Genomic DNA, 24,695 nt, shown 5'->3' with positions numbered 1-24,695 from the left:
GATTCCATCCCACCTCCCATATTCAAATCAACTGCTAGACTCTAAAATGCAGAGGTCAAGCACTGTGTCTTCTATGTGCTCCCAAGCTTAGCATAGTGCCTAACGAAGAGTAGTCATATAAAATATATTTATGGAATGAATAAATTCTTCTCAACCTTATGGGGCCGTCATAAATCCTTTTAGAAGTCAGATGAAATTTATGGGCTCTTTCCTTAGAAAAATGTAAATAACTACACATACACACACACGATCTTCCATATAATTACAGGGCGTTCAAGGACTCCCTGAAGCCCATTCAGGGTCACCAGGTTAATAATTGGTGATTTGGAGATGTGTGACACATTATTTTTGTCTAGCAAATTATTCAGACTCTTTCCCATGATTTAAACTTAAAAGAAATTGTCCCATCAAGTTTTGCTAGTTGTAGGTAAGTTCTCTAGAAAAGGCATCATGGTGGATTTTATTGTTGTATAGGATACCTATTTCTGTGAACCCACTCCAAAGTCTACTCTAGACAGCTTTTCAACCCAGTTCATTCTCATAATCCTTGATAATCCTAACTGTGGTTTTGAAAAACTAATACATGTATTATACTTTTACAGAGAATATTCAGAATATTATCCCACAATAATATGTAGTTGCTTTTGTAGTTTACCTATGTAACCTACCATTAAAGAAAAATAAAAAGAATCACCACAAATTATGTCCAAAGGAACAATGTTTCCAACGTTTTTCTTTTACTTTCTGTGAGGTATGGCAAAAATAGCCCTTAGTAAATCATGGACATTAACACAATAGGAAGTTAATATCTGCTTACCTATTGGAAAACTATTCAGTATTTGAGTATAACTTATGACTACTTAATATTTTGACTAAGAGGAAGTGGAAGAAGGGAAAACATTCTTAAGAGTGAAACCTTGGATATTAGTGTCTAGATATGGGATTCTTTCCTGTTCATTCCTCCCACCTCCCTGAGCTTTGCTTCTGTGTTTTTAATAACCAGTTTCTCATATCTGCACTTAACACCCAGCTTGAAATGTATTCCTCAACATCTTTTTCCTGTATCTCGTGGTTTTCTTTGAGTGCTTTGTGCAGCTGCATCAATCAGAAATAATGGAAAAATCAGATGAGGTGACAAGGGATGGCAGGTTGTTTTTGTCATAATAGTTTGCCCTTCTCACTATTCAGGTGCCTGGGACGCTTTTAGACCACTAATGCCATTGATAGCCACGCGTGCAAAGTGTGGAACTCAATGGGAGCTATTTAAAACAGATATAAAAATAAATGTAAGGAAATATCTGAATTCATCACCCAGTTCTAGAACTTTCTGGGAGATTTGCTCTAATAATGACACCCAGAACATCAGCAGCTAGCTTGTCAGGCTAAGCAGGTGTGGTTTCTTTCTAGAGCCTGTCATCTGAGAGCAAAATGGATTTATTGGTATAAATAGTCTCTACTATACATCAGTTGCACATATACCATTTCATCCGATCCTTAAGACAACTATAGGAGCTTGTTCCCATTTAATAAGTGAAAAGCCAATGGCTCAATTAGGTTATTTTATTGACCATGGGTTACTTACCTATTAGGTGATGACCCTGAAATTTGAGGCGGAGACAATTTGCTTCTAAAGGTGCCTTGCTAAACTCCCCCTCCTACTGAAGAAGTTTAACACACACACCCTACCCCACTCTCAGCCCTGTTCTAGGACATATATGATACTTCAGTGAGAGGAGAATTTAATTGGCATTGTTATCACCCTCTCTGGAATTGTGCACAATATATAAATAAAAGAATTTGGAAGGTCTATAGTTTTTCATCTAAGTGCCTGTGCCATCAACACCAGCAGCTTCTTTAATACTAGCAGGCAGAAATGATCAAGTGTATCTCTTTCAATGAGAACATCCATGTTGTTTTCCACTAGAAGAGTAACACATGTTTGTTAGAAGATGACCTAAGCTGATGCATTCTTTAGTAAACTGGGGAAGTTGGATTGCTCTGCTAATCCATGGGGACACGTTCTTGTCAATATGGCCCCAGGAGACTGGGAGTGACCTGTGTCCTCTGTGCATGTGGCTTGGGTCAGGGGATGTGAGGCAAATGGGAAGCAGCTTCATTTGACCTTTGGGACTTTCCATGCAACTGTAACATTATAATTTCCAATTGCAGAAATGTTTTTTCCAGTATAACCCGGACATTCAGAGGTTGATACTTAAGCCTGGTAGAAAATAAAACTTGAACTTAAAAATAAGCACGCATTTATTGTAACTCTCTAGGTTCACTTTCTCTAGCAATTACCTTCATTTCTGCAAAACGGAAACTTTATTAAGCAACTACTTGTGCCAAGCACTAAGCTGAACCTTTTACCATTGATTATTGTATTTTATTCTCTCAGTGACGCTATGGCTTTTTTTAAGAAGGGTCATCCCAATAATCAGAGTAGAGTGATGTGGGTTTTGTTACAATGATAGCAATTTCTTTCTGTCAAGATAGGATTTAAAATATTACACTCCTGACTTTTGCTATCCTGCCTTCCAAGAAAAAAAAAAACATGCTATTTATGAGAAGCTCAGTTTAATAATATCAGATGAGCAGAATTCTCTTTTTTAAACAGTTAGCCTTGATGGAAGGCATTTAGATATTAAAGGCCCTCATTCTAAGACAGTTCACCACAAAAGCAGGTCCAAGGGTTATCCATGCATTTTAAATTTTAAATCTAAATTTAAACTTACATTTCCACCAATCAGAACTCAGAGCTAGTATCATTGTTGATCACAGAAAGAGATATGTTTCTAATTAACTAACTTTAAAGCCCTATCTTAATCACTTAGAGCATTCTTGTGCACATCTGTGCTGCAGGAGGAACTGGATTACCTCCATGGTGTATGTGTGTCTGGGTGTGCGTGTGTGTTTAAAGCAATGCTATAACTCTATCCAAATGCGATGCAGCACTGCTTTAAAGTTTAGAAGCAAATGTGTGCTTTGTAATGTAGTTTAAAAATTGAAACCCCCTTCTACCTTATATGTTCTTCTCTTGTAAATTGGGCTTGTTTGTGGAGGGCAGCCATTTCCAATACTGTGACACATACATCCCAGAACTTCTTCCCTCTTACTTCGATGGGACCTAAATGAGCACCAGAGCCAGGGCCTCTCATGTGGTTTTGCTTCATCTTACAATGACATCAGTATCTTTCCATTCGCCTCATTTTTATAAAATTGTGCCCAGAATGAATGGGAATGCCAGTAAAGGAAACTGAGTCCTGGGAGTAATTTTTTACTAGAGTAAATGAAGTGATGTGATAAACAAGTACAACCTGACGTGACAACATGGCATAAAGCCGTGATACAAAATGTTTCATTCTATTCTTGTGAATGTTTTTGAAAGCTTTTATGCCTTTCACATGTCTTGTGTGTGTATATACTGACCAGTGGAAGTATAATTCGTGTTCAGATATTTATTTCTGTCAATGAATGACCAGATGGTTCTTGCCTATGTTGGAAGAGAACCATTTTGCCTATTCGATAACTCTGAGTGACGTTACATATAACAAACTAGCCAGGATGATCCACTGTAGCCTGAGTGAGAAACACGTAGCTTTCTCTACTTTGTAAAGTTGGCAGAGACTCACAAATGCCTTTATTCTCATTTTTTAACTGAAATAGTTTGTGTATTTTTCCTACCAAAGTAACAGATGCTCAATGTGGAAAACTATGGCGATACAGGCAAAAACAAGAGAGGAAGAATGCTTATAAATTAATTTTTACTAACCTGTAACTTGCCACTTGGAGATTTGATGATGGTCATGCGGCTACAAAGCTGACGTTTCTTTGAATACATACTATTTGTCTGACACTGTGCTAAGTGCTTTACATCAACCAGTTTATTTAATCCTCCCTAGAACCCACTGATAAAGGTAATGTTATTAATCTCCTTTCATAGATGAGGAAACTGAAGCTCAGAGATACTAAGTGAATCGCCCAAAGTCACACAGCTAACAGGTCACACAATAGCAGAGCTAATTTAACGTGGGATTGCTGGACAGCTAGCTGCATTGATTTCTATGAGTTGCATATGTGTCAGATATTCCTTTCACTTGCTTTTCAATTGAATTTATGAAGCTTTTGTTATATTAAAGTATTTAGTTTTGCACAAACAAATCTATACTTTTGTGATTTCTACCTTTAGTGCCATGTTTAAAAAGGCCTCTCCTATTCCTAGATTATAACATGGGAGGGAGAAAAAAAAAATGCAAACAGTACCAGAAGATAATAATCACAAACCAGAAAGCCAAGGTATCTGCCGAAGTTGTTACCAACAGGAAGAAGTAGGAGATGTGAGGATGTGTTTGAAGGCAGTGGCAGAAGAGGACATAACGCTGTTCCCTCATTATGAGTATCAAGTCTAATAAGCCAATTAAATACACTTCCTTTCATGCCTCCTACCCTCCCCTTTAAGCTCCTGCATCAAGATCGGGACTGGAGGAAAAGAGAGGAAGGATGGGCTTCCCTGGTGGCGCAGTGGTTGAGGGTCCACCTGCCGATGCAGGGGACACGGGTTCGTGCCCCGGTCCGGGAAGATCCCACATGCCGCGGAGCGGCTGGGCCCGTGAGCCATGGCCGCTGAGCCTGCGCGTCCGGAGCCTGTGCTCCGCAACGGGAGAAGCCACAACAGTGAGAGGCCCGCGTACCGCAAAAAAAAAAAAAAAGAGAGGAAGGCTTCTTACATAGCTGCTGCTGTTTGAGGGTCTCTTTGGAGTGTCAAATGCCTTCTGTCAGGCAGTAGCCAGATGCCAGCACTTTTGTGTGGCACGTAGATGTGTTCTTTTGAGACACTCCTGGGCAGATCTCACCCACAGGTGTTCCCTGTTGTACAGGAAACCCTCTCTGGATTCTCTCTAATCACTTCCTTCTCTCCGCTCTGACCCCAGGAGTATGTTCCTTGCCCTGAAGGCAGCCTTCCTGAGCGTAGTCCTTTCAGTATGGCACATGACTCACTCCCCTCCACTGGGACCACAGGGAAAAACAAAATTAGGTACCCTTTCCCTTCCAAACGGTACAAACTGGAGGCTGCTTCCATTGCTGCCCTTTCTTCTTGCCCTGCCATGTGGACAACTTCTGACAGCCTCCTACCTTCAAAATCTCGAAGTCCTGACTCTCATCAGGATCTATGTCCCATATTTGGCGGGGGTGGGGGGGTGGGGGGAGCATATGCATTAGGTTCTCCCAAGAACTCTGTTTTAGGGGCAAGAGGAGGTAGGCTTTTGGGTTCTGGCAGCTTGGCAGTCATTCACTTTGGGGAAAGAGGTGCCGGCCTCCCCTTCTGCCAACCAACCCCAGTCTCTATGAGAGGTTTTCATGGAGCACACCTACTCCTGTGAATCTCCTCTTACTTAGGCTGTTGTTAGACAGTGATCGAGAAGAGTACGGGGCCCATATTTCTACCTTTAGCAAGTCCTGCAGAAATGTGGCAGCACCTCTGTTTAGCATTTGTAGGTATTAGTCCTCGGCGTTAGGACCTCAGCTGAAATGCCAAGGTGTTAGGAAAAGTCACACTCCACGCCGCACGCTGTAGAGTTGTGCTGTGGAGATATCATGTGATAGAAAGTTTCTAATTTTTTTTTTCAGAATGGATTGTGAGTTATCACAGATGTTTTCTGATTAGTACATTACTTTTTATTTTTTTAATTAATTAATATATTTATTTTTGGCTGCGTTGGGTCTTCGTTGCTGCGCACGGGCTTTCTCTAGTTGCGGTGAGAGGGGGCTACTCTTCGTTGCGGTGCGTGGGCTTCTCATTGCGGTGGCTTCTCTTGTTGCAGAGCACGGGCTCTAGGGCGCCCGGGCTTCAGTAGTTGTGGCTTGTGGGCTCTAGAGCGCAGGCTCAGTAGTTGTGGCGCACGGGCTTAGTTGCTCTGCAGCATGTGGGATCTTCCCAGACCAGGGCTCGAGCCCGTGTCCCCTGCATTGGCAGGTGGATTCTTAACCACTGCGCCACCAGGGAAATCCCCACTGCACCACCAGGGACGTCCTGTATATTACTTTTTCAATAGTGGCCCAAGCCGTCAATAAATTGACATTCATTTCTTCTAGAGGTATAACCCCATTACAATAAAATGGAAAAAAATCAAAGGAGTGTATTGCAAAGTTATTTCTATGTCACAGTGTGTAGTCTTTAGAAGCAGGATTTTGTTGATCTTGGTGACAACAAATTCAATATATCTAATAATCCTGCATAGCAGGTCTTCATTCTCCTTCCTGTTGATGTGACAGTCACTGTTTAATGAAACCTTATTTAGTATACTATTTGCATTGTAGATCAGGAATGAAGAGCTGAGTTTGCTTAAGCGATAGCTGAGCTGTTTATACTTTTTATATTCTTCCATCAAGAAATAATTACCCTTCAAACAGCCTTACCTCTTTCTACTTTGTATATGCAAACTACCTAAATAAAACATATGCAAACTCCCAAACCACACATCAGTATACAGAAACAATCAGGACCCAGAAAAGCATAGAATAGCGTATACATAACCTATTCCTCTTCCTTGTACCAAGGCATTCATTCATTCAGCAAGTCTATATTGAGCATCTACCGTAAGCCTGCGAGGCAATAGAGTTGATTTTGCTCGTTTATTTACTACAGGAAAGTAAAGAATAATGTTTGTTTTAACTCCAGTTCTATAAAATCGGAATGTTATTTCTGGCTTAACAAAGATAATATTGTAGTAGAACTTCGGTATCTCACTGGTTGCTGTCCATAATTCTCTGTTGGAATACATCTACACATGGATTAGTTTTAAATGGCCTTCGGCAGTTTACTGTAGGGCCATCTGGCCATTTGCTATCTGTACTCCCAAAATAACATGCAGTTCTAGAATAACTTAGAACTCAGTTATGCCCTGGCATATATTATTGAAGTCTTAAATGGATATAAAGTAGGGCATGTATTGACAATTCAGGTAAGATATGCAGTACTCTAAAATAGCCCAGGCCAATAAGATGCAGACTCTCAGTACAGCTAAATTATAGAATAATTACATTTTTAAGATTATAAGAATTTTTTTGTTTTATATGAGAATTTCACTGCATAGTTACTTTTTCTAGGACATTTATTATGTCCTTAAAGGTATATACCACTTCCATTTATATCCACTTTAGTATTTAAGGAGATGTTTGTACATCTCTGTGGTTATGATTCACAATAATGTTAGCACAAACTGTGAACGGATGAGTCTCTACTGCAAATATATGCCCACTGTTCAAAAAAGGATATTTCAAGGTGGAAAGTAGAAAACTCTTCTGCCAATAATGTTAAACGTTAAACCTCAAAATAATGTTCAGCATGTCCTGAAAGATGACCATGGATTGTTGTGATCTTTAAACAACCAACATACTATTTCTTTAAAAAGCTTAGAAGAGGGAAATCCAACCATATGTTAAAATGTCTGATTTTTCTTCTAATTCTTTTTCCTATAACAGCAGAATTTTGAGTTTGAGTGGGTGCTCTATAAATACCTGCTGACTGCCGAAGGAAACATATTAGAATTTAGAAAAATGGTGAGTTTTTTTTAAAGGAAGAGTAAAACTTGGGTACAAACCTTTCTCCATTGCTTCATTTTGGGGAGCCTGTAGCTTTCTGGTGTTTCCTGTTGAATATCCATCCTAGCGTAGCAAGTGATAAACTGGCTCGAACAACTTACTGTAGGATTAGACCCTTAATAAGTTCAGATACTAGAACTTCTGGATAGAGAAGATAAAGTAGGTTTTTACAACAGTTAATAGCATAAAGAATAAATTGCAAGTATGAGAAATAAAAGGCACTGTAAAATCTTAGTGCATATTTTGAGAAGAACTAAGTAGAAATTTTATACATTCATTGAAATTAAGCACTGAGTGTAAGTATTAGACATGTGTAAAGAGAGAATTAGTGACCTAGAAGCTAGATCTTAAGGAATAAAAAGATAAGAATTCAACATATGTCTAATAGAAGTTTCAGAAGGAAAATTAGAGAAAATGCTAGAAGCAATAGTCAAAGAGATTTTGGTAAGAAATTTCTCGAGATTATTAATTAAGTCATGGATTCGCAAGGTAATGCAATTTGGTTTTAAAAGATCAGAGGGTGCAAAAAGGATCTGTAAGACAAAGCAAAATTCCTTTACCCAGTCCATCCCACCCCAAACTGCCCCCCTGTCCCAGCTACCACTTAACAAAACTTTTGTTTATCTTGCTATTTCTTGATTTTTTAAAATATGAGATATTATCTGTTGACTTCCTACAGTAGAAATGGTGATTTAGTTAGCCCTCTTACTGTATGAGCAGGCACATGCAGGCACTCACATATTTTTCCCTCTCCCTAGCCTTCCAATATAGCTGTATCTCAATTTTTCGTTAATTAAATACTCTGTGTTTATGGCATTATTGCTACGTGAAACTGTTCCCTGCTGAGCATCATTGTTTTCTATGATAAGATTTCCTTCCCTGAACAACTCTTCATTTTTTCCTGTAGGTAAATATTGCTTTAGCTTTATTTGCTTGGTTTCTGTGTCACTATCACAAACCCATTCCTAGCTCTGCCACCATCACTAACTCATCTTTTTAATATGGTCAGACACATCAGGAAATCTATCATTTCCATTTTTTTCCTTGGACATCTCCATCCTGGAGGCCTAGATTCTCCTGCTCCTGTTCGTTTTATGTTGCTCTCTGGACCCTTGAGTCAACTATTTCCTGGATCCCACATCTTTCTCTTTTTTTACTTTATCATTTTAGTGGGGTACATCCACCGGTATCTCCTCAAGAAATGTAGGGAGCTAAAATTTCTTAAGACCTTACTTGTCTGAAAATGGCTTTGTCCTTCCTCACATTTACTTAATACTTGACTGAGTTTTGAGCTCTCATTGGAACTCATTTTTCTCAGAAGTTTGAGGTAATGCTCCATTGTTTTCTACTTTTTGAACTTCATGTTGAGAAGTCTGATTTCTATTTCTGATAACTTGCCTGTGACTCGTCGTGTTCACTGTCCCAAAAGGTATTAGATTTTCTTTTTTACTCCTGTCTTCTGAAATTCCATAATTGGATTTTTGTTCTTTTCTTATGCTGGGTATATATTTCCTTCACTACAAAGAATTTTCTTATATTTTTTCTTTGATTTTCTCACCCATGATTTTCTCAATATTATGTTCTTCAACTCCTATTAGTCATTACTGAACCTTAGATTGACCTTATTTTGTTATCTCTTTTCCTATTTTCTTCTTTGTTTTTATTTTGCTTTCTGTAAGATTTTCTCAACTTTATCTTCTAACTCTTCTATTGATTTTTTTTCAGTTATGATATTTTTATATGTAAGCATTCTTTCTTGTTCTTGAATTTCCTTTCTAATCACATCCTGTTTCTCCCATCATGAATGCAAAAGCTTATTTTATCACTATGGATATCATAGGATTATTTTTTAAGTTTTCTTCTACTCTCCATGTTGTCTCAGTTTCCTCTAAGTTCCCCTTTTGTATTTGTTTGATTCATCGTATTAACTTGATATTAAAATTTTCCTCAAATATCTGATGGTGACTGTCTCTCCATTCATATTTGAGGTGAGACCTTAAAAGATGATTAGAATTTCAGAGACAGGGCTTGTTGACCAGTGACCTTTCTCATAGGAATTCATTTGTTTCATTGTGGCATCTCCACATGTCAGCGTTGCTAGGTCAAGCCCAGTTAGTTTCCAGAGAAAGGTTCCTATAATGTCCTGGAAGGAAAATCTCCAGCTGTCTGGGAGCCAGATGGAGGAGGGGTGCTGGAGCAGCATCATTAATAAATAGACATCCTTTCATTTAATTTCCCTCACCCTTGCCTTTAGCCTTGCCTGGTCTCTGTGGTCCAGATCATCCAGTGAGGAAGCCTTTCTGCTGCTGAGGAGGGAGGTCAGGGGAGAAGGACGGTAGCTGCTTGGCTGCATGGGCTTGAGGACGTTACCAGAGGGCTTGTGTTTACTTTCTATAGAATTGCTACCAGTTCTGTTTTCAGCTCTGCTCTGCAATTGCACCTCCAGAGGCACTTGGTGTGTCCAGTTCCTGAGCCTTCCGGAGTTCCTCTGGAGCAAATGAGCTGCTGTCTCTTTGCTAACACCACGTACACAAGAAGAATCACCTACACTTACAGAAGCATTCTGCCTCCTTCTCTCTGCTCCAACACCACTCATCCATCTGCTTTCCATCTCTTGAAATCCAGTTGACATTTCTTTTCTGTTGTCATCTTACTCAATTATTCTTGTTGTCCCTGAGAGTCCATGCCTTATAAAAATTCCCATACCATTATTTCAGTAGAGCTTCAAAAGGCAGAGCGATTTAAAATTGATGTTTACTCTTCCATGTTTTCCCCAGTCTGTTCTTCATACCGCACGCAGCATTTTTATTCAGACCCAATCTGATTAGAAATTCCTCAAATGGCTATAAACCTCTTACTTATATTATTAAGGGCAGAAAGTCCTCCCCCTGGTTATTTCTCGAGCCTCGTTTTTGACCTCCCCCTCCCTTACCTTCATTGCTGTCCACACTCACTCAGTGCTCCGGCCATATTTTGCTTTTACCCCTGAACCATGTTTTCTCACCAGGTCCTTTGCACATGCTGTTGTTCTTAACACAGTCCACCTCTCACATTCTCACCTGGCTACCTTCTAATCATCATTGAGGTCTCAGCCGAAAGAGCACCTTCTCTGGAGAGCCTTTCTTGACATTAGCCCCCCTCCCCAGGCCTGGGTTCTCATAATCATAATACCTAATTCTCCCCTGATTGGAGCACCTACCCCATTGGGTGTTTCGTGAGGGCATCTTGGCTATTCGCCTGGCACATAATAGGCATTCCAATTTGGGTTGAACAGTGAATAAATGTTTTTCTCTCTGACCTTTTTCACTCAGTATTTTCACTGAGTACGTCGGTCTTTCTTTACCTTCAAGCCTTGGTTATATTCTAGTAATAGCCCAGCACTTTACCCGTCTCTTCCAAACTTAGAAATACTAGAAAGTATAGAAAACCTGAAGAAAGTGGAAGTGCTTGTACACTCACTTTGTACATTTAAAGGCTTTATTTCAAATGTAAAGTTAACAAAGTTGTATCTTAAAATATTAGTTTGGAATAAAGACAGTTTCTGTGGCTTAAAAATTAGACAGTGTAGAACCAGAACTTGAAGTGAATCAATACTTAATGCTGTAGCATTGAAAAAAAAAGGGGGGTTGTGCTGGAAGTTGGATTTGCTGGTAATTTTGATTTATTCAGGTTGTGGGTAGGAAAATGAAAAAGGAAAAAATAAAAGACTGGATTTTTGATGCCCATCTGTTCATGCTTCAGAGACCTGGAAACTGATGTTTTAAATTTCCTGGTTTTACTTTTCTGGTTTATACAGCTTTAAGAAGGGAGAAGATGGAAACTCTCAGTTAGAAAAATGAAGGAATAAAAGGAAAGACAAGGAAAAGCGTAAGGTAGAAAAAAGCACCACAGGAAACAAATAATAGAAAGGGAGGAATATATTTGTTTGATTTATAACATTGAGCCTTTTTGTAATTAATGTGCCTCTAGACAGAGAACAAATCTTTGATTAGTATACAAATGAAAGTAAGGTAACATTAAAATGCCTGCCTTAAATGGATGGCTAAAGTGTAACTTGTGAGAGTTAACAAGAAAAACACATCTTAAAAAAAGGCATGGGTCTCTGATTTATAAAGTAGCTTAACTATGAGAGGGCCAGTGGAGTCAGAGACTGGAGTTTTTAGAATGTTGATTATCTCTTTAGTAACCATGAGAGCATAATGTTGACCTTCTCCATTATTATCAAAAATAAAAAATAATAGTATTTCCTGAGCTCTTACTATGTGCCAAGCAACATGGAAAACATAACTCTGCAGGGCAGCATTATTATTAGCTCCATTTTACAGATGGGGTAACTGATAATTAGAGAAAAAACTCTTTCCCCAGGTTAGCTAATAAGTGGCAGAGCCCAGAATTTAAAACAATACAATATACCTAGAGCCCTGCTTGACCCAGTGTGCCTTTTTGCCTCTTAATAATTATAAGGTAATCAGTAGATTTGATTAGAAGTTTGATCCTCCTACTTCCATTGGAAGTCTAGGGGACTGGTCTCATTCTCATTGAACATATGAAGAAACCCAGGTTTCAAAAGATTAAATGTCACAACCGAACAAATTTTTAAGAAAAAATCTTTCCTAAACTCAGTTCTCTATTCTTTTTATTTTTAGTTAAAAAAGGAACATTTTTGTTTCACAATTCGTATTTTCTCCTTTTCATCCCCCAAATTCTCTTATCAGTTTTGATGGTTAGCTCTCTCGTCTTGTACAATATTCTCTTGTTGTCACTGTCTGTCAACATAGATATGGTACCTTCCACTCTATCATTTTCCTGATACCCTGTTCAGGAAATTTCACCCTGAAATTTTCCCCTCTTTTCCACAACAGTATCCAGTTGTATTCGTCATCTCAGGCTGCCATAACAAAATACCATAGACTGGGTGGTTTAAACAACAGGAATTTACCATTCTGGAGGCTGAAAGTCTGAGATCAGGGTGCTAGTATAGTCAATTCTGAGGAGCGCTCTCTTCCTGACTTGCAGCTGGCTGCCTTCTGGCTGTGTCCTCACATGTGGCCATGGGAGGAAAGGGGGAAGAAAGAGAGAGAGAGGAAGAGAGATGTCTTCCTCTTCCTGTAAGACCACAGTCCTATCGGATTATGGACCAATCCTTATGACCTCATTTAACCCTACTTACCTCCTAAAGACCCTATCTCCAGACATAGTCACATTCAGGGTTAGGACTTCAACATAGGAATTTTGAGGGAACACAATTCAGCCCATAGCACCCATAAAATGATACCATGCTCTAAAGGATACTCTCCAATTGGAAACACTGCCCTAAGGGAATTCCTATTTTTGTTTGGAAAGAAGAAAGTGATCCTTTCTTCAATACCAGCACATTTTACTATCTTGCTTTCAACCTCCAAATAATGGCTTCCAAAAAAAATTGTGGAATAGGACATGTGATTAGAGATCATTTTTAGAGTTTCCTTCAGTGCTTTACTGATGCTGTAGAAGATATGGGATTCCCAGAGTAATGTGAACATTTACTTGCTAACGAGGTAAATCCATACCGAGCAGCTTGCTGAGTCTATGTACACGTGAAACAGCCACTTCCTCTTGCTTGAAAGAAATTACTTCAGACTCACATTTGGGAACTTTTTTCATTTTTGTATACTATCGTTAAATTAAGCGGGGTGAATGAATAGAAGCTTTTAAAACTTCACTTCTGAGTTATTAATGAAACAAATGATGAGCAAATTATTAAGTTTAAATGGAAAAGTTAGATCATTGTAGTAATGGAATCAGTAAATACAGTTTAGTTTAAAGGTAATATGGATAAATTACAATTTCTGGGGGTAAGAGACCAAAATAAGTACATATGAAATGTCACTACATGTGCTCTAACATTTTTGTAAAAATAGACACAACCTTGGGCTTCCCTGGTGGCGCAGTGGTTGAGAGTCTGCCTGCCGATGCAGCGGACATGGGTTCGTGCCCTGGTCTGGGAAGATCCCACATGCCGTGGAGCGGCTGGGCCCGTGAGCCATAGCCTCTGAGCCTGCGCATCTGGAGCCTGTGCTCTGCAACGGAGAGGCCACAACAGTGAGAGGCCTGTGTACCGCAAAAAAAAAAAAAGACACAACCTCTTGCTCGTAGAAGGAGCTTAGATATTTGTTGAACGAATATTTGTTGACTGAGTCAAGACAGTGACGCATTTACAAACTAGGAAATCCAGTGTTACCCAAGATGGCCTTAGAAATAACTCCGTAAGTGTGGATGTTACATAAAGAAGCAAGGAAATGGGAAGTTTACTTTGATTTCCTCAGCTCATCTACACATCATTACCAACTCTCTTTTAATCCTCTCAAGAAATTTGGAAAAACAGATATTATCCCATTTCATAGATCAGAAAACTGAGGTTCGGAGAAATTAAGTGATTTGAATAAATTCACAAATACAGGAAGTACCGATGCAATACTGGGTACCAATACTACAGCCTGGGTTCTCCCCTCTTCAACATGCCCATTGCCTGAGTGGACTTACTTTAAGGTGCTTCACAGAGATTTCTCTCCACCTGTCCTCCCAAAAGAATCTCATAGGCTTACTGTGCAATTATCCCATTTGTGATTAGTTTCCTTGAATTAAGGTATTGTGCTTTTGAAAAGTGGCACATATTGAGCATGGAAGATGACTAGTACATTGTGGGAATTTAAGATTAGTTTCCGACAAGGCCAACAGGGAAGAACAGGGCATGATTCAAGGTAGATGCAAGGGGATGCATGGTGGGAGCGTGGCAGGGATGGGGGCCCTTGGCCACTGGGAAGGAGCATAAAGCTCTTAGGGAATTAACAACCAGTTGGTGGAGAGTGCTTACAGGGGAGGTAGGAAGATAAAGATTCACTGTTTGCAGTTTAGCCTGCAACTTTGCTGGCTGTGTTCAGTTACTACAGTAAACCTTGTATAAAATAGAGGGTTTTGTGGTGCTTAGCTCTTTTTGGGGGAGGAATGCGAATCATGAGAAGTGTGCATGCATCTGTTCACAAGGATGGCTCTGGGTTTGATAAACATGGGCTGTGGCAACATGCAAGGTAGCTTTTCCTAGTCTCATACATTGTTAAGGACCTTAAGTTTTCTGTATGGGAGCAGTATATCATCAAGGGATTTTATAAAATTGCATAAGACAAACTGCTCATACTAGTAGGCAGTTAAATTAGCAGTGTGTACAGTCTAAAACACTTTGGAATTAAGAGAGATTGACATATACACACTACTATATACAAAAGAGATAACGAATAAGGACCTACTGTATAGCACAGGGAACTCTACTCAATACTCTGTTATGACCTATATGGGAAAAGGATCTAATAAAAGAGTGGGTATATGTTTATGTGTAACTGATTCACTGTACTGTACACCTGAAACTAATACAACATTGTAAATCAACTATACGCCAATAAAAAATTTTTTAAAAAGAGAATGAGGAATTGAGGCATAATTATTTAAGTTAAATAATACTAATTACATAAACTGTGTTGCCAGAAGAAGCCATGTATTGTAAATAAATGGTATAAATAAGGTATATGGAGAGTGTTAGATTTTCAGAAATGATTCTTAGAAATGCTGGTGGAAAAAAATATAAATAAACAGACTCATGGGAACAGAACCATCTTTTCCTTATGACAGTCATATATCCCAGCTATTTAAAGGACAGACATCAGAAAATGATGGACCTTAAACAGAAGAGAGGAAGCTGAAGCTTCTCTCTTTGGCAGCCTTCAAGAGAAGATGCTGTCTTGACTAAGTGTGTCATCCCTGGGACCATACATGGATAATGAGGCCAGTCTGATAGCCATAAATATGCTTTCAGTTTCAGCATGCCTTTCTCAGGCTAACAAGTAGGGTTTGCTTGTTAATTTTAACTGAGGCTAGTTTCTATGGATCCTGTTTTCCTATCTTGTCACAAAACAGATTCTTCGTAGTCAAAGCAAGACACCCTTGCTCAGTATCCTCTCTCGGACTGCTGTCAATGTTGCATGTTGGCTTTGAAAATTTGCACCATGGGAGCTGAAATTTGGTTCAGGCACGAAACTCGAGCATTTCAATGACATGGCCTAAACAGCCGCGGTGTTGTTGGATGGCTGTTCCCCCAGAGCATTTGTGCTGTGTGCATGTGGATGGTGATTGACTCATCTGTGATTCAAATTTGTTCAAATAATGTTCTGCCAGAGTTTCTTGTTGAAACAGCCTTCGTAGACATGTGCCATCTATTTTTTGAATATTAGCCCATAGCCATCTCCAGTAAAGAGGAGCAGCCATCCCTACAGCCAACCACCAAGCATAAGTCTGTCTTTCTGTTCAACGTTGTGGTCTTCAGACATCCAGTTTTAATTATGATAGACTTCCTTGTTTGTGATTCCTTTATTTAGTGAAGACAATGTGGCAAGAAGTATAGGGGGTGTATGCGTGCACATGAGAATGCTAGATTAAGATCTTTACTTTTATACTTTATAGGTTTATATAAATCTGCTTACCATATAAGTGATATATTGGATACATGTGGGCAACATGATTTTTTGATTATCTTTGATATTTGCTTATGTGGCTGAAATTCTAAAAATGTTAATTTTGTAATTAATTTCCAACACATTGTTTGGAAACAGTGAATAGTTTTTGTTATAAATCACCCAAGAACTTAGATCACTGAACTGCCTGGATGCGTCTTCCCAGTTGGTTTTGGAAAAATTATTTATCTTTGATTCCTATTTCCCTTCTCTTCAACTCTCAACATGGTTTCTGTCCCAGAATCCACAGAAATTGCTGTGATAAAATCGAATGATATTTTTTTCTGCTGTCATCCATATTAGCCTTGAACTGTATTTTTTTCTGTTACTTTTTTCACAGGTTTCCCTGATATCTTCAGACTTCCTTTTCTCTACTGATGTGTGGCCTTGGTGAATGGCCTTTTGGGCTGAGTTTCATCATTTGGAGAGGGAATGCATTTTCCCACTCCTCTGCCATCCCTACTATATAAAATATGCCATCACCTATCTGGTTGCCCATGCTTTTTGACTCAGGCTGTGCACCTCCTAGGGTCTAAAGTAGTATTTCCCAGGGTATCCTTTGTCAAATATTAATTCTTAAGGTGCCTCTTTGTGTGTATGCATGTGGGGGTGGTGGTGGTGAGGGCTTCGGGGGATTGGTCCTTGTTTCATTAAGTGCTAAGTTTGGGAAACAATAAACACAATGTCTCTATCACACAATAGGTATTAAATAAATATTTATTGAACGAACAAAAGAATGAATGAATGAACGTATTTACTGAACATACTAGCATGTGCTTTGGGAAGTTCTGCTGTGAAGAAATGTTTAACTTTAACCCAGCATTTCCAAAACTTGATCTCTCACAAAACCTTCTCTAGGGCAATACCTACACCACAAAACCTTCTCTAGGGCAATACCTACACGTTCTGTTTCGTGATAAACAGAACACACCTTGTGAGACTTCAGCCTGAAGGGATGGCTGTACTGTTCTCCCTCCCCGACACCTGAGCTACATGTGCACACGCTGAGCTCCCTCAGCCCCCTCTCTCCGTGCCTGCCCCACAGGGAGGCCAGTTTCCATATTCCAGTTGCTAAGACTCTCCTCTTTTCTCATTGGCTCATATTTGAAATAATCGTTGATGAATTATGCCCTCTCTCTGTCTCTTTAATCATCCACTCATTTGCATCATTTTTTTTTCACACGCTATCTTCCAGATCTGCTTTGAGAAGCATGACTTAATCATGTCCTGAGGACTCTTATCTGTGGGTACTTATTTATGAGATTCTATAGGTTAAACTTACCATATTAAGTACTTTTCATTGAAATCTCTCAAAAAGATGTTTGTAGGCAACGTATTCCACATGACATACATTTTAGCCACAGCATTCTCTTCAACAACACATGAATCAGTCTCAATGTCCTAAGTCGATGTGACTTGCTTTATCTTATCACCTTCCTCCTGACTACCTCTGTTGGTCAGCTAAACATATGCTGGCTCCTCAACTTCAGCAGAAATCAGCTAAGGAGCCTAGAGCATTTCCTTTGCTTACCCTCAATCTTAGCATCCGTTTAAGCTCCACCCAAATCTGGTATTTTCGGACTAATCCAAATAAGGCATTTGGCCATTCCTACAGGTCCAGCTCTACGTTTGTGTGTTTGGATGTGGGTAGTGCAGGGAAGCAATCAGATTTAGGTCTGGAAAGTACTTATTCCAGCTGTGTCTTTAAACATCCCTCAACATAGTACTGGGGTTTTGTGGCAATGCCTCTGGACCCCCCCTGGGGGACAGAGGTGGGAAAGAAGGAGAGGAGGCAGAGGGAAGGTTCTACTTTTGTTTCAAAGATTGGCTATTGGTTGGAAAAAAGTTGGGAGTGGGGTCCCAAGGCTGATAACAGATTGGAAACGACTACAGTAACCAGAATCTTTCTAAGAGTGAAAACATGTTTGAATAGGGCTTCTGAGAGATTCAGAAACAGGAAGGACATTCTGTGAGTAAGGTGGGCAGTAGCATTTCTTTAAGAAAAATTGAGGGGATGGTTAAACGGCAAGGCTGCCATGTGCTCTAGAAGGCAGCTCACTGGTATTCTTTCTTTTCTCTCCTTCACTCCTTACCTCTGTACCTTTCCTCTTCTCATTAGCACCTCTCCCAGAGTTGAAGCTGGGGAGGAGGAAGGAAGTGTTCGGTCATGTGCCTATTTGCATAGTTACTTCACTGAGTTCACAGCAGGATAGTGTGAACATTCTGTCCGGTTCTATAAAAAAGCCAGTATCACCCCATCGGTAAGGTATTATTTGCTTTTTTAGCATAGAACCGTTTATTGCCAGCCTTCTCTTCACTGTACATTTCAAATAGCATCTGATTAAGAATGTTCTGGATGGGTTAATTAGTGTGGTGACTATTATTAAGCAAACTGCTTGTTAGTATATGTCTATTTGATCTTGGTATTGATGTGAAGTAATTGACCATAGAGCTACATTTAGAAAAGCTGGAATAAAGTTTTTTGATTTCTATTATGGCAATAAATTGTTTATATAAAACATGTCTATGAAAATGTGGGTTTCATGTCACACACAGAGAATCAGAGTAGACTGTGTGGGATAGTAGTTGAGGATCGTTTTGTTTTGTTTTGTTTTTTAGAAATAGTAATACATTTGTCCAGCTTGCTTCAAGATCAGCTCTGCTGAAACAAAGTAGTAAAAAATTATTACTGCAGAATATATGAAAACTGAAGTAATTTTAGCTTCCCTCACCTAAAGGACGTATTTCCTTTTAGATTTAGCTAATTGCCTAAATACTTCTTTGGGTAACAATCACTCTATATAAAAGACTATTAGAGAAAAATATGAGAAGATATTGTAAACAAGGAAAGCATAGCACGTAACCACCTTCTTTCAAGTACTGGATTATCATCTATATTATTTTTGGTATTTTGTCCAGTTCTATTATTAAGTTTCCCTAGCTATAGCATTTCCATAGGGAATTTATTCCATGAGCTAATAAATTACACCGTCAGGGAGTTTTTCTGGAAATTCAGCTTAAATTTTCCCATTCTTAATTTTATCTCATTACTCCTAGTTATACCCCCTTGTACCTGGCTAAATAATTATTCTCTTTCCTTGGAGATTCCTATTATGTACCCCTCTAGTTGTCACTTAACCAGGCTATTCATATTTAGCTCCTTTAATCTGTCCTCATAAATCAATTCTTCCATTGCCTTAATTATTATTATTGCTCTTCTTAGAACTCTCTAATTTTCAAACATATATAGTTATCAGGTGCCTCAGATGAAATCAGCATTTGCACAGTATTCTGCTCCCACAGGCTTGGTCTCTCCCTGTCCTGTACATCACATTCCATAACCAAGCAGCATCAGTTAGTTTGCTGGTCCAATCAGCCCAGACTCATCTTGTCAAACTCCAGGAAATCTACATAGTCTTTTCCACATGTCCTACTGCTTTCAGGTTTATTTTATTTTGTCAATTTCATAATGTTAATAAGCTGAGTTTTGGGTTTCTGTCCATATTGATATTCTGCATCTTCCCATGTCCTTATTCACCACCACCTATCTAGTCAGTCATCCGCAACCTGGGTTAAGGTGGGATTCTGTTCATCCTTGAGAACATTTAGGAAATGTATTGCAAAAAAGCAGGCCTAGCACCTTGTCCACAGCTAGATTCCTTGTCAGTGACCAGTTCCCGTTGCTTACAAACCTTTAGCCAATCTCCCATCTCTTTTAATTTGCAATTTTGCTCACATGCTGGCCAATATAAAGGGATTTTATGAGCAAGATGGGTCATGATACTGTTTTCTAAAATGAAGATATGTTGTTTCAATGCCCATTGATTTGTGTGTGTGTGTGTGTGTGTGTGAATCCTTCGTGCACCAAGTTTGTAATTCTGTTAGAATCCTTTTTAAGCTTGCCTTGGTGTTCTTTATCTGACATAAACAAATAGGTTACTTCGCTTGCGCTGTTGTTGATTTCCACATATGTACAGATGTTCCTTCTCTTACCATTTGTTCCATTTGTTTAGGAGAAGTTGAGGATATTGTCATAGTCATGTTTTTTCTTTTAGTGGTGATCGATGGGAACTTTCCTGTTGATTTTTAGTTCCTTAGAATCTCCTCAATATTTTGAATTTATTTCAGGAAGAAAGTTGGTTACCTCCCTTCATGATTTTGGACCTGTGAGATCTGAAACTCTAATCTGTATATGCCCAAGTTTCTTTCCATTTTTTAAAAAATAAACTCTCTAATTTTTTATTAGAGCAGTTCTAATAAGACTGAGGTTGTGACCACTGAGTTTTTAAAGGTCTGTAGATGAGAAGAAACATTTTTAGTACAGCATTCATTATAATTCAATAAATTTCCTTAACCTAATAATCTAAAGAGAGATATTAAATTCAATGTTCGTTTTTTAAATGGAAGTATAATGGATTTACAATGCTGTGTTAGTTTCAGGTGTACAGCAAAGTGACTCAGTTTTTTTTAGTATTTCATATATATATATTCTTTTTCAGATCCTTTTCCCTTCTTTTTACATTTTAAATCAAGAATTAATGTATTACTTTATAAGGGCATACCAAGGAGGCTAGCCCCATTCTTTGTGTTTTATCTGTCCATATGCAATATCTACTTCATCCACTTATGACAGGGCACGGGTGTGGGGGGAGGTGGCTTATATAGTAAGGTGATTTTTCTCAAAAGGCCTCACGAAACAAGCACAGAGCCCCCCACATCACGCCTTTTGCTTCTAGAATGTACATAGCATACTACAGCCAGACTGGATTTCCAGTTCGCAGCAGAACCCACACTGTTGCTTAGCCTTGTTCACCTGCCCGTTGGTTCGGAACTAGCGATCGCCCATCCCCCTCTCCACGGCGACCTTCTGACTCAGGTCACTTCTTGAGCACCATCTCTCCTCACCTCGCTTGAAATACATGGCCTCGTCCAAGGCTTTGGGGACGCACTGGATTCCGCACCTGCCACCTGAAACGGTTCTTTTCAATTCCGTCTCTCTCTTCTTCTTCCCTCTCAGCTTTGTAAGGAAGCACGGAGTGTGTTCTCTTGAATAAGGCCCTACTTCCCCTGCAGCAAGCATCCTGCCATTATCACACCTTATGATGTTTTTCTACTTCCATTTTGTTGGGGGTATTTTTGTGGTACGCGGGCCTCTCACTGTTGTGGCCTCTCCCGTTGCGGAGCACAGGCTCCAGACGCGCAGGCTCAGCGGCCATGGCTCACGGGCCCAGCCACTCCACGGCATGTGGGATCCTCCCGGACCGGGGCACGAACCCGTGTCCCCTGCATTGGCAGGCGGACTCTCAACCACTGCACCTCCAGGGAAGCCCCTCTACTTCCATTTTCTAAGACTTCTCTGTTTCCTCAGGATCCTGCTCCCTTCCCTAGCAAGTATCCCCAAGCGAGCACCCCTGTGGACATGCACCCCATTAAAGAAAACTTGACCTTGCCTTCTCCTTTCTTCTCTTTGTCCCCCTCTCTCCCTAACCAGTGTCTGGTTTCTCTCTGCCGTCACCCCACACGAACCGCCCTGGCAGTAGCCAGTGATCTACGGTATAACGAGGCCAAAATCGCCCTGTCGTTTCTGCTGCTGTAACACCTCGACAGTGTTTCACACCCTTTTTTTTTTTTTTTAACAGTTTTAAGAACTCTTGGTTCTTTTTCCTGCCCGTGCTTTAGGAGCTCTTAATTTACCTCAATAGTGTGATATTACTCTCAGATTCCCTTTCAGCTCTTCCAAATGTTCCTCATTGCTTTCCTTGGTTCTGTGGTTCTTCTTCCTCACCTACCTCTTAAATGCATGTACTCTCCATTTCTTCACATACTCCACAATCCAGGTAAGGGGCCGAGTCTCTGCATGGGGCTCAGGGCCTCTGAGAACACGCTTGTTGTCCGGCCCCAGCCTGCCTCTCTATACCTCAGATCCCGGGACTCAGACTCTGCCGTGCATCTTATTCCCTGAAGAGTTCATGCTCTTTCACACCCTTTTCCTTTGATCACACTGTTCCCTCCATTCAAAACTTCCCCCTCTCTGCCTTTCAGAATCAGTCAAATAAAACCCTCTTTTAGCCTTTACTTATCCCCAAGTCAGAATTAATCTCTAGTTCTCAGTTTTAAAAGTTAGAATGTCCATTCTTGATATACTGTGTTCCGCCACAGGTTCCTTTGTTGTTCTCAAGTCTGTCTCCCACTCTGTCTACTGGTTTGCTCCCTAGTACTTGGTGAATTCCTTGGTTGCATTTTATGTGTTTGCTTCTATCGATAAGTAGCAGATATCGAACTCTATGACAAAGCATTATGGGAAGAAAGGGGTGAGATGGTAATGAAAAAAATATAAAAAGATACTTCAAGAAATATTAGCAAGGGACCAAGCTATGTGATCCTTATAAAACCTTAGACCATTTGGGAGCCAATAAGAAGATGAAGTCCAACAGATGTGGTTTTGGATTAGCTGCTGACCTAATAGTTGGGCTTCCCTGGTGGCACAGTGGTTAAGAATCTGCCTACCGATGCAAGGGACACGGGTTCAAACCCTGGCCGGGGAAGATCCCACATGCCGCGGAGCAACTAAGCCCGTGTGCCACAACTACTGAGCCTGCGCTCTAGAGCCCACAAGCCACAACTGCTGAGTCCATGTGCCACAACTACTGAAGCCCGTGTGCCTAGAGCCTGTGCTCTGCAACAAGAGAAGCCACGACAATGAGAAGCCTGCACACCACAACGAAGAGTAGCCCCCGCTCGCTGCAACTAGAGAAAGCCCATGCACAGCAACGAAGACCCAACACAGCCAAAAATAAAAATAAATAAATTTTTTTTAAAAAAAAAGAAATATTAGCAAAGTCAACTTAATAAAAACGTGTACAAGTGCCCAGGAATACAGAACAGTCATGTGAGCAGAAATACCCAGTGTTAATTCAGGAAGTTTCAAGCATTTTTGTAGGTTAATGAGCAAAAGTATGTTTTGAAAATAAACACTGGGCCATGTCATGACTGGAAAACATAGAACTCCGGAAAGACAAGTAAAGAAAACGCTAAACCATCGCTCTACCCTGATTTTTTATGGTATGTGCAGTGCAGATTTTTATAGCCACAGAAACTCTTTGGAAACCAAAGACAATCTGGTCTAATTTCAAACTTTTGAACTTTCTCTTGGTGACTACTGCTTTTTGTGCTCTTCCTAGAATTTTTGTTATATCTTTAGTTTTTTTTTTTTCTCAGTTTTTATACATCATCATCATGTGCTTACGGAAAGGTAAAGAGCAAATTTTAAATAGTATTTTCACTAAACGTATACTGCATTTTCTTTTTGTAACAGATTCATGCCCAGGCACAAAGCAGCGCATTTACAGAAGATACCCAGCCTTAAAGGAAATGGCGGTGTTGCTCCATCCATGGCCCTTCCTTTCCAACAGGAGCAGAGAGGTTCTGAGAATTTATTGAAGAATTTTGATTCAGAGTCTGGATCCTGTGATGCTGCACAACAAGAAAACCTGGGTGGCTCAGTAAGGCAGGAGTCATACTTGAAAACATTCAGCTCATCAGATAATTCAAGCACTCATCATGGGGAACATAAACAAAATCCGTGTAACATTTTGGCTGGAGCTGATGATCAACAAAGACCATTGCATATTGTCTGGCCTCACAGGTGGTAAGTGTAAGACATAGCAATTTAGTAAGTTGTCGAACTGGTAATAGAAAATATATTCTGATGATCGACTTAGTAATTTGTTGTCCCTATAGCTTTGGAAAAAGATCATTTTAATGTGGCAGTGCTACCAGTGTGATGCCAGGGTGGCACTACTCAGTGTCTTTATATTTATGGTTGTGTACTTAGATTAAATTTGAATCACAGATAATTATTTGCAGTGATTTGCTCAACTAACAACAGCAGCTTGACGCTTCCAGGAAACGGAATCTCATTCAAGAAGTTTCAAAGTGTAAGAATAGGATTTCATATTTTTTATATATATACCGTTATCACCACACTATTTTATAGCTACACATTGCTAACAAAGTATTACCATTAAAACAAAAACAACTTGTATTATTTACTAATTTGACCAGTTTCAACTGGGTGCCTTTATTTCACTTGTCATGATATATGTCAGTACATTTGAAACTGTTTCCCTTCTCCCAAATGCCTCTGTATTGTGCTAAGGAAATTGCTTTCCAGTAGAACCTTTTCTAAACAGAGGAGAATCAACTGCAGCATGTAATCGCACCAAATATAAACTCATAAACTTAACCCTGGCTCCTATAAATTAGTATTTAAAGAGGTAAAATGTCCTGATAATCTTCTGGTATTAGGCATAAACATTTTAATCTAGTTTTTATTCCTCCCAGTTAGTTTAATCTGCATGTGGCCTGATTAGAGTTCACTTCCCCCACAGATTATGGTCTCTTTATTGCAGAGATGCTGGGCTGATCATTAGGTCCTATTTTCTGAGAGCAACTGTTTACAGGTGAAGTAATAAGCACACCACACCGGCCGGGCAAAGCGCCTTTGCTGAGGATTTGACGTCCAGCACATTAAAACTCCAGAAGCTCTCCCAGTTG

General features: G+C 39.7%; 1 protein-coding gene across 5 annotated transcripts in view; it reads left to right on the top strand.

The window, feature by feature from the left end:
* GTDC1 (glycosyltransferase like domain containing 1) overlaps nt 1-24,695 on the top strand; it is a 383,969-nt gene that overhangs the window by 298,308 nt on the left and 60,966 nt on the right. For all 5 annotated transcript variants that reach the window (XM_082841772.1, XM_082841768.1, XM_082841769.1 and 2 more), the window contains one exon: nt 23,455-23,787. In XM_082841772.1, the coding sequence (XP_082697898.1) occupies nt 23,455-23,787 (333 nt within the window). The remainder of the gene's footprint in view (nt 1-23,454; nt 23,788-24,695) is intronic.

The sequence above is a fragment of the Leucopleurus acutus genome (assembly GCF_964270905.1).
Source record: "Leucopleurus acutus genome assembly, chromosome: 6".
Lineage (NCBI taxonomy): Eukaryota > Metazoa > Chordata > Mammalia > Artiodactyla > Delphinidae > Leucopleurus > Leucopleurus acutus.
Note: the sequence above shows the minus strand (reverse complement) of the source record. Positions and strands in the feature narration are given on the sequence as shown.